General features: G+C 17.2%; 3 protein-coding genes across 3 annotated transcripts; 2 read left to right on the forward strand and 1 right to left on the reverse strand.

Annotated features, from left to right (window-relative positions):
* Window positions 1–3770: 3770 nt before the first annotated feature.
* PGAL8A_00462200 (conserved Plasmodium protein, unknown function) lies at window positions 3771–5138 on the reverse strand (the record flags this gene model as incomplete). Its single annotated transcript, XM_028673387.1, has 1 exon — window positions 3771–5138. The coding sequence occupies one exon, from the start codon at window positions 5136–5138 to the stop codon at window positions 3771–3773; it is 1368 nt and encodes a 455-aa protein (XP_028529845.1).
* Window positions 5139–6088: 950 nt separating this feature from the next.
* PGAL8A_00462300 (mitochondrial carrier protein, putative) lies at window positions 6089–7867 on the forward strand (the record flags this gene model as incomplete). The annotated part of the gene is made up of 7 exons (XM_028673389.1): window positions 6089–6101; window positions 6287–6499; window positions 6927–7005; window positions 7083–7282; window positions 7358–7420; window positions 7520–7581; window positions 7709–7867. The coding sequence occupies 7 exons, from the start codon at window positions 6089–6091 to the stop codon at window positions 7865–7867; spliced, it is 789 nt and encodes a 262-aa protein (XP_028529846.1).
* Window positions 7868–9620: 1753 nt separating this feature from the next.
* PGAL8A_00462400 (replication factor C subunit 4, putative) lies at window positions 9621–10938 on the forward strand (the record flags this gene model as incomplete). Its single annotated transcript, XM_028673390.1, has 2 exons — window positions 9621–9785; window positions 10093–10938. The coding sequence occupies 2 exons, from the start codon at window positions 9621–9623 to the stop codon at window positions 10936–10938; spliced, it is 1011 nt and encodes a 336-aa protein (XP_028529847.1).
* Window positions 10939–11172: the final 234 nt, after the last annotated feature.

Here is an 11172-nt window from a genome sequence, read left to right on the forward strand (position 1 = left end):
GAAAATTAGAAACTTCAAGTTTATTTTTTTAATAAATAATAAAGATGAAATTAAAAAAAAAAAAAAAAAAAAAAAAAAAAACATCAATAATTTGATAAATAAACAAAATATATTCTTCTAAGCTTATATGTATAGAAAAAATATTTCATCATTCACCTATATATAATTTATGCATATGCAAATACAAAAAATTATAAAAGAATGAATAATTATTTTATTATTCAAAAAATACTATGGGTTTAAAGATAACTATTATAGTTGTAAAAAAAAAAAAAAAAAATAAAAAATAAAATAAAATAAAATAATAAAAAGAATTTATACTACACGAAAAAATAAAAAAAAAGTTTATGCATATATGTGATTCTTGTTACTATATTATATGAATAAAGAAGCAGAATAATTATAAAAATTGTTTCTACATAAGTACAACCTTATATAAAAATAAATTTAAGCATAATATATATAAAATTTAATTGACTTAATTTCTTACATCATTATATTTTGTTTTGTGTAAATTTTTTTCATTTTTTATATTCTTCTATGTATATATTCTTTTATTTACATTTTTATAGTACAAAACTTACATATATATTTTTAATTGAAGTTTAAATAAAAAATAAAAAATTATCTTACAATATTTACAAATATAAATAACATTCATAAATCTTCATGCAAAAATTTTTTATATTTTTGTGCATGTTACGTTTTACATAGAGCCAAAATATATTAAAATTTTAAGTATATACATATATACTTAAATATGTATGTATGTATATACGTATATATAATAGCGTATTTACAAGTTATAAAAGGACTTCTCAAGTATAGTGTGAAAAATATACAGGTTTTTATAAAAAAGAAAAATTATCTTTTATCAATTATGTTACATTAAAAAAAATTAAGAGATAAATAAATATATTAATAAATAGAAATATGAATAAAATAAAAATATGTATATGTACTTCCTGGTTTCTATATTAACATTTAATATTATAGAATTATGCTTTGTATTAGTTATATAAAATATTTCTTCTAATTTGTAGATACTCATTTATAAAATGCAAAGCTTTAACAAGTTTCATTAAATACTGTTAATGAATTTTATAATTAAATATATATAATTTTATGTTATACATGTGTTATTCTGAAACATTACAATAATGTTATTTGACAAAAAGTTATGAAACATAAAATTATTTCTTTCATTTAAAGAATATAGATTTAAAAATATAAACACATAATTTTAAACAATCCAGTGTTTAAAATCTATGAATAAAAAATACCTCTACTTAAAAGGTCAAACCTTAAATGTAATTGTTAAAATAAAAAAATTGCAAAATAATTTGTTAATCATATAAAGATACAATAACGTAAAATTTTATGATAATATATAAAAAAATATAAGAAATACAAACGACAATAAAAATAACACGCGTATTTTGTTCAAGAAAAAAAAAGCATAAAATTAAAATTTTGAATTTATAAAAAAAGTTTCATATTGTGGAGATATTTTAAATATGATAAAAAATAAAAAAAAAATAAAAAAAAATAAAACAAAATATAAAAAAAATTATATAAAATGAAAATAAAACTATAACATTGATATTTTAAATTTTTTTATAAAATAACATCGCTCAATGATAATTCAAATTATGTAGAAAAAAAAATTTATTAAGAAGAACGTATATTATTTTTAGAGCTATACCATTCAATTTTTGTTTTTTAATGATCAAAAGTACAGCTGTATATAAAATTTTATTGGGAAGGGGGGAAAAAAAAGTACATACTCATAGCAAAAATGATATGATAAACATTAGCTATCATATTTGCTTATTTTAAATAAAAATGTAAAAATAAAAAAAAAAATTATGAACATGCTCACAAATAATTTCACAAAAATATCTAGCTGTACAGGAAAAATTTTTATTTTCATTTTTTGTGTGTATATTTCTGTGCATAATTTGGTAGAATATTATTCATTTTTAATGTTTTAGCTTAATTTAATTTTATTTTATCTATTTATTTATTTATTCAATTTTATTTTTTTTTTTTTTATTAAAAAATATCATTTTTTTGTGTACAACCCGCAATTTTGGGCTATGAAAATTATAATTTTTCTTGGGTTAAGATCTAGTTCTCATTTACATAAAAACATTTATGCATATATATATATTATGAAAATAACACATTAAAATATTTATTAAAAAGTATAATTTGAGTTAAAAAAAAAAAAAAAAAAAAAAAAAATCAAATTTAAATATATAATTACTATTCAATTAAGATGAAAGAGGATAAATTAAGAAAAAATAAACTATTATTAAAATTGAATTTTTAAGAATAAACATTAATAAAAACGGGCTTGTAAATTAATAAAATTAAAGGAAAAAAAAAGAAAAAAGGTGTTAAATGTTAATTATTCATATTCATAAGAAATTTATTTTTTTTTAGATAATACTTGTTATGTAGATATGCATCTATAAAAAAAAGTGCGAACATATTATCCTATTTATTTATATATTTTAATAAATATATATGTCTTCTTCAATTTACTAATTTGTTATAAATATAATTAAAATTACACAATGTGTTATAAAATAGAAAGTAATATATAACAAAAATGAGAAATTTAGACAATTTTAAAAATCATTATAAATGCACATACTTTTAGAAATTTTGTTCATGAAATGTTGTTATCTTATTTAAAATATTATTAAGCAATTGTATAATTGAAAGAAATATCATTTACTATAGTAAATTTACACTTATTCTTGTAACATTCATTAAAAATGTTTATATTATTAACTCTGTAATTACTTTTAAGTAAAATTTACGTCTTTATGCTTCAATCATTCTTATTACAATTTATGATATATGTTAATATTACCATTTGTATTTTTCATAATTATCATTCTATTTAATATTGTTAATGTATTTAAAACATGTTATATCCATTACAGTTTATTTTTAGTTATATTATTAATTCAATTATTGCTATGAATATTTTTGAATTTTTCATAATTTTTAATAATATATTTTGAAAAAAACATGTTTATATTTTTTTTTTTTTTAAAAAAAAAAATAAAATAAAAAATATATATATTATATTAATTATTTTTATAATATAAAATATATCTGCAAATTAAAATTAGGAAGAAGCAGAAAAACATAAATATAATGAATTCAAAAATATATCCATTTTTTTATATAATATAAATAAATATGAAGTTCTTTTGAATTTTTAGTTGCAAAATCGTTATTTGAATAATCCATAAAGAATTTATACGTAATAATTAAAAAAAAAAAAAGTAAATTTAAAATAATATATATATATATATAATGTTAATTTAGAAATAAAATAATTTATCTAAAGTAGTAACGATCTTTATATATTCTATATAGATAATTTCTTTTTTGAACACATATATTATAATAATTAATACTTTTCCTATTTAGTGGCTTATTTATTATATGTTAAATGAAAACATTAAAATTATTTTTAATTAATAGAATTTTTTAGTAATATCCTAAAGATATTAAAATTTAGTTTTTATTTATTTCCAAAATAAATTATTAAATATATCAAAATATTTTTTACACATTCTATATTTTAGTTTTTTACTTAAAAATTATGATAAAAATGTTAATAATTAAATTTGTTAAAAATATGTTCACATTAAAACCTTATGAATATATATATTTGTAATTAAAAAAAAAAAGAGAATAAAAGAAAAGGGTAAATATAGAAAGATGTTCTAATGATATTATAACACTTACATTTGAAATATAGATGGTGTTCCCAACGATTCGTTAAAAAAAAAATCGAAAGAATTATCTTCTTTAAATGGTGTTAATACATTATTATATTTTTTAATTTCCTCTAAGTTATTTTGGTTGCAAGGAGTATTAATATCCCCTATATTATCCCTATACTCATCTTTTTCTACATGATTTAAATTATTTTTGTTATCATTACAATTAACATTTTCTTCTGAAATTATTTTAGTATCTTGACAATTTATATCTCCTTTAAAATATTCATTTACATATGTTCCTTCCTTTTTATTTAAAATATTATGGTATATGGTCATATTTTTTTCTCCGTATTCGTTTACATTTATATTATCTTCATCTTTTTCCTGATTATTATATTTAACTATTTCATTTGAATTATTTTGATTGTATTCATTTCCTTCAAATACTTTCTGAAAAAGTTCATTTATATTTTCAAATTTGTTTTTTCCAAACACTAAATCATTTTTTTTTTTTTCTGTTAATATTTCATTATTTTTTTGTATAGTATCATCAATAATTTTTTTTGGGTTCATATTAAAGCTACTAACTATTTTTTCATTTTTTTTTTCTTCATCTTTATTTTCAAGTAGATTTAACTTTTCTTTACCTAAATATATAGATTGATAATTTTCATTTAGTTCAATGTCGGAACTATGGTTAATTTTCTTTTCACATTTACTACTTAGCATATATTTAGAATCGTTTTTTTTTTTTTTAATTTTTTTTTTACTTGGATAAACCAATTGTTTTTCAGTAAAATTCTCTTCTTTTTTGAAACTTGCTTTTAAATCTTCATCAGTTTGAGATATTTTTTGTTTGTTAATATCATTTTGCGTATTTGATTCTACTTTAGTAATATTATTCCTTTCACTAAACTCTTTGAGTGATAATAAGTCATTGTTCGCTTCAATTTCTTGTTTAATTTTGAAATGAAGGGAATTCAGTGAATCAAGGAAGTTGTCATTAATTGAATTAAAAGTTTGCTCTTCGTTGTTATGTTTTGTTTTCTTTAATTTTAAAGAGTCTGGAACATTATCATTTTCGTTCTTATAAAAAATATTATCTGTTCTGTCATGAAATTTATTAAAAAAGGAGTAATTTTCTTGAAAATCTAATTCCTTTTCTTGATTAATTAAATAATTATCTAGTTTTCTTTTCTTTTCTTCTTTATACTCTGTGTTGTTATTATTTTTTTCAATGATTTTTAATATTTTTTTTTCTTTTTTTTTCTTTTTTTTATTAATTGTTTTCCTTGATTTTAATTTTAAAGTTTTAAAAATGACATTTTTATATTTTTCAGCATATTTTCGAATTAACAAAATTCCCTTTTTTAATTTCTTATCCATTTTTTTTTACATATTTAATGTTTCATATAAATTAAAGTTCTTAATAAATAAAAATATATTTATGTTAAATAATGAATTATTTCATTAAATTTTTTTTTTTGTCCGAAATATCTTACATTTTGAAAAAAAAAAATGTTTTTTTTTTTTTTTTTTTTTTTTTTTTTTTAATTATTTAGTATATCTTGAATATTTATAATATATTTTTTTATTATTACATTTTTATTTTTTTTTTTTTATTCTTTTTTAAAAAAAGGAATACCTTTTTAATTAACATTTCATGTGTTTATACTATTTCTTTTACTAAAATTTTACTCTTATTATTCATTGCATGTATTTAATTTTATTACCTTTTACTACTTTTCAATAAATGAGAGGAAAATTTATAATTTCTTAAATAAAAAATTATTGCATTTTATTTAAATTTTTTATTCTATTTTCACAGTTTTTTGGATAAGAAATAAAAAACATTTAAAAAAGCATGGCATAAAATAAAAAGAATCGCATTAGATTAATTCACATTTTCATTTATATATATTGAAATACGTATTATGATAGAATAAGGAAGACCAATAAGTTATTCCACATCATTCAATAATATAAAAGGAACATAATAAATAACATAACAAGTAAGTTTTAAAGGTTATTTTTATGAAAAATAAAGAAGTAATACAACATTTTTTTTTTAATATGTTTTAATATATCATTATTAAGAAAAAAATTGCTTAGAAACATACTTTAATATGATGAAAACAAATATTAAAATTAAGAATATTTTTATTGTTTTTCTTAAATTTTAGTATACATTTTAGATATTATACGTTTTTTATTTGATAAAAATATATTTTGGAACATATAAAAATAAAATAAAATAAAAAATAAACTTAATTCCTCTTAATTGAAATTTTGTCTATTTTTTACATACATATATATATATATATATATTTATATATATGGAGCACTTAAGTAAAAAAAAAAAAAAATAATAAATTTTCAATAAAAGATAAGAATTATATAGATAAGCATAAATTTTATATAAAATTTATAAAATAAGTTATTCAAATTAAAATTAATGAATTTCCTTTAATTAGCAATTTATATGAATTTTAATTTTTTTTTTTTTTTTTTTTTTAATTTCTCTTTTTTAATAGAAAATTTAATAATAGGTGCCTTATCAGGTGTTGTAGTTGATAGTGTATTGTTTCCAATTGATAATTTAAAAACAAGAGCACAAGCACAAAAATGTTTTTCTATATTTGAAACTTATAAATTGTATAATGGAATTTTACCAACCCTATTAGGTACTGTTCCTGCAAGCGCTTTTTTTTATTGTTTTTATGAAATGTCAAAAAAATTATTAACAGGTACCTTTTTTTATATTTTTGTTATTACATAATAATATTTACTTATAACAATGCTATATATATTTAAAATAGCTATAAATTAAATTAAGATAAGAAAAAATTATATCTTTGAAAAAGACATTCTTAAAAAAATATATATATATATATATATATATATATATATATATATATATATATATATAAATATATATAAATATCAATATTTATGTTATTAAAAATTATTTACACATTTTTATTAAATACCAATAAATATATTTTTATAATAATAAAATGTTATAAATTATAATTAGAGGTTAAATTCATTAAAAAGAGAAACTACTTTATAATTTAATATAGCCTTATATTTATAATAATAAATAAAAATGAAAAATAGGATGATATATTGAAACAATTTTTATAAGATAATTACATATTCTTTTATATGTAGAATACAATCCAAATATTAGCAAAAGTCACTTATACCTAATTTCTACAAGTGTAGCAGAAATTGCTTCATGTTCAGTAAGGTATGCAAAAGAAAAGAAAAAAAAAAAAAAAATTAATTAATAGAAAAAATTAAAAAAAAAAATTTGTTATTTAATAGGTTACCATTTGAGATAGTAAAACAAAGAATGCAAATATCTGATAATAGCTCTTTGATTAATACAATATATGATATTTCAAAAAAAGAAGGCTTATATAAATATTTACTTAAAAGTTATTTAATTATGATAGTAAGAGAAATTCCCTTTGATTTTATTCAATTTTTTTTATGGGAAACATTTAAAGAAGTAGCGAAAAAAAGTAATTAAAATTAAATAAAAATGATAAAAAATTTAAAAATTCATTATATCATTTTTTTTTTTTTTTTTTAAAAAGATTTTGGTAAATATTCTGATAAACATCCAACTATTACATCTTCCATATGTGGTGGGCTGGCAGGTTTTGAAAAAAAGAAAAAAAGGAAATATTAAATTATAAACATATTATGTTTATTAAATAATTTCTTACAAATATTTATATTTTTACTTTTTTATTCAGGTGGGATATCTGGATTTTTAACTACACCAATGGATGTTATAAAATCTAGGCAGATGATATATGTAAAAAAAAAAAAAAAAATTGGAAATTAAATGTGTATTTAATATATATTTTATTTTTTTTAATTTATATAATCTCCAAATTAATTTCAAAAATATTTTTCATTTTTTATAATTAATAAAATAATAGGGAAAACATTTTAATGAAATTATTCTAGAAATATCGAATGAAGGGTACTTGTCATTTTATAAGGGATGTTATTATAGAACATGTTATTTATTTTTTGGTGGCCTCATATTTTTTGGATCTTTAAAGTTTTTTTCTTTACTTTTAAAAAATGACTCTTGATTGATATTTACATATTGAATATCTTTTTTAAAATATTTCTACTATTATTTTAATAAAATGTCTTGCCTTTTTAATTTAGAAAATGAATTTAAAAAGTTGTGAAAATTTTTAAAACTAATTTGTTCATTTAATTTTTAGAATTTTTAAAAAATTTCTTTTTTTAATATCATTTTTTTTTTTTTTAATTATTTAATAATAAATTTAAAATTTTGTAATTTTTTAATAATTTATAACTAACTACTTACTTTTTTATAACTTTAATATATTTATCATTGTATTTATTATCTCTTTATATTAAAAGGAGGTTATAAACGTAAAATAAAAATACGAAATAATGTATTATATATAATTTTTCATATTTTATTTTAAATTTTAGTTAATACATTAAATATAATATACAGTTTTTGAATACATTAATTCCCAAAATATTCCTTATTAAAAAGTGTATTTCACTATGTTTTATTTAAATAAAACAAAACTTGAAAGAGAGTTCTATTTAAATTTATTACAAATATATTATTATGTTATCTAGGTTGAATAGTGGTTTAAATTATTAATAGATATGTTTATTCTAATATTAATTTATTCAATTAATAGTTTATATTATTTTTGAAATGCTAATTTATCTGTTAATTAATTCTATTAATTTCAATTTATTTTTTTGGATTATTCTTTTTCATTATTTCATCTCTAAATATAATTGAGCTTTAGAGAAAAAAATAAGTTTGCGATAATATAAAACTATATATTTTTTATCTGAGGAACTCTAAAGAGAAATGTATTTTTATGTATATATTTTTTTTTATATGAGACATTTAATTTTACTTGAATCTAATATATGAACATTTTCAAATTTTTAAAGTAAGGATGTGTAAAAAATAACTACATCTAATAAGATAAAAAAAAGTAAATAAATAAATATATATATATATATATATTTTATATATACAAAAGAATTTTTTAAAAAAATAGATTAAAAGTATTTCAAAGAATATATTTATAATAAAAATATATTCTTATCTATTATACTAAAAAATAATAAAAAAACTTCCTATTAACCATATGTAGTAACTCTATTTATTCTTTTTTTTATATAACAAATTATAAGCATATAAATAAATACATGTAAAATTCATATAAAATGATATTTTGCATTTTCTATTAAAATTAAGTGAAACAAATTTTTTTTAAGCTATTTTGTTAATTAGAAAAAAAAAAAAAAAAAAAAAAAAAATTATATATATATTTGTTGATTAAAATAATTTATATTTTATAATATATTGAAATTATAAAATAAATAAATTGGAATTAAAATATATATTATCCATCTGATAAATAAAGTGTAAGAATATGTGAATTATAAATATTGTATAACATGAAGATTAAAATCAGTAGGGAAAATTAAATATTGTAGACATTAAAAAGTCCATAAATGTAAATATAAATATATATATGCTTATGTTCATATATTTAAATAAAGAAAAGAATAAACCAGAATTTAATTAGAGTTCTAATATTTATTTTTTTTATATAAAATAAAATTATTATTAATTAATTTTAAAAATAATTTATTTTTACATTTTAAAATATTTTTAGATGTTTTTTTTTTTTTTAATATAATCATTAAAATTTTAGCTGATACTTTAAAAATATATATTTTTGTAGATACATATTTATAATTTAACATTTCTTTATGTATTTTAAAATTAAAAAAAAAAAATAAAAAATTCAAGTATAAAAAAATAAAATAGAAATGGAAGAAGAATCATTTAAAAATAGATTACTAAAAAGAAATATTGATATATGGATAGAAAAGTATCGACCAGAATATTTAGATGAGGTAGTGGGAAATCCTTTTGTCATAAATACATTAAAAAGTATTATTAGCTCAGGAAATATGCCTAATTTACTTTTAGCTGTAATTGTTTTTCTCTATATGGAAAATATTTAATTATATTTTACATTTCGCTTTATGAAGATATTTTTTATGAACCATTTTTATTTATATTTTTTTTTTTTTTTTTTTTTTTTTTTTGATTATCTTTTAATGTGTATTATATTATTTTAATATATATTATATGTAATATTATTCACTTTCTTTTTTTCTTATTTACTTTTCTTTTTTATTTCATGTAAGAATTCTTCTTTCATGAAAAAAAATTATTTTTGTTTTTATATGTGAATATATATATTTTTTTAATTAAATTTTTTTTAATTTTTTTAAGGGAGCACCAGGAACTGGAAAGACAACCAGTATTTTGTGTTTAGCTAGTGAAATGTTGGGAGATCTAGCGAAAAAAGCTGTTCTTGAATTAAATGCTTCTGATGATAGAGGAATTAATGTAATAAGAGACAGAATAAAAAGTTTCGCTAAAGAAATTATAAGTTTACCACCAGGAAGACATAAAATTATTATTTTAGATGAAGTTGACTCTATGACTACTGCAGCGCAGCAATCGTTAAGAAGGATCATGGAATTGTATTCTGATACAACACGATTTGCATTAGCTTGCAATCAATCAGAAAAGATAATTGATGCACTTCAAAGTAGGTGTGCAATTATAAGATATTTCAAGCTAAGCGATGACCAAGTTTTAAAAAGAATATTAAAAATATGTGATCTCGAAAATATAAAATACACTGATGATGGATTAGAAGCACTACTATTTATAGCAGATGGAGATTTACGAAAAGCTGTCAATTGCTTACAATCTACCCACGCTGGATTGGAAATTATAAATAAAGAAAATGTTTTAAATATTTGTGATATTCCATCTCCTGAAAGAATTGAGAAATTATTAAAACACTGTATTAATAGTGAATGGAAAAAAGCTCATGAAGTCGCTTATGAAATGATTTCAGAAGGACACACGCCTTTTGATGTTGCATTAACTTCATCAAATGTTTTAAGAAGATATGATTTAGGTTCTGAATCTGTTCAGGTTGAATTTTTAAAGATAGGTGCAATGGCTTGTAATACAATGGCTAGTGGTTTAGCAACTGCAATACAATTAGATAAATTACTTGCAGATTGGTGTATAGCTGCGAAAACCTTTAGAACAAAATGTTAATATAAAATTTGAAATAAAAAAAAAAAAAATAAAATAAATAATGTTAAGCATACTTAATTATTTAATAATGCATTGTAAAAAAATATAAAAATGTTCTTCAACTAAAAAATATTCTTTAATTATCTCAAATTTTAATTTGACATATTTTATAGTACAATACCATTTATAATCATTTTTATGAACATTAAATAATTGTATATATATATATTTTATTTTATAAAATTTTTTGCTTCA

The sequence above is a fragment of the Plasmodium gallinaceum genome, assembly GCF_900005855.1.
Source record: "Plasmodium gallinaceum strain 8A genome assembly, contig: PGAL8A_v1_130, whole genome shotgun sequence".
NCBI lineage: Eukaryota > Apicomplexa > Aconoidasida > Haemosporida > Plasmodiidae > Plasmodium > Plasmodium gallinaceum.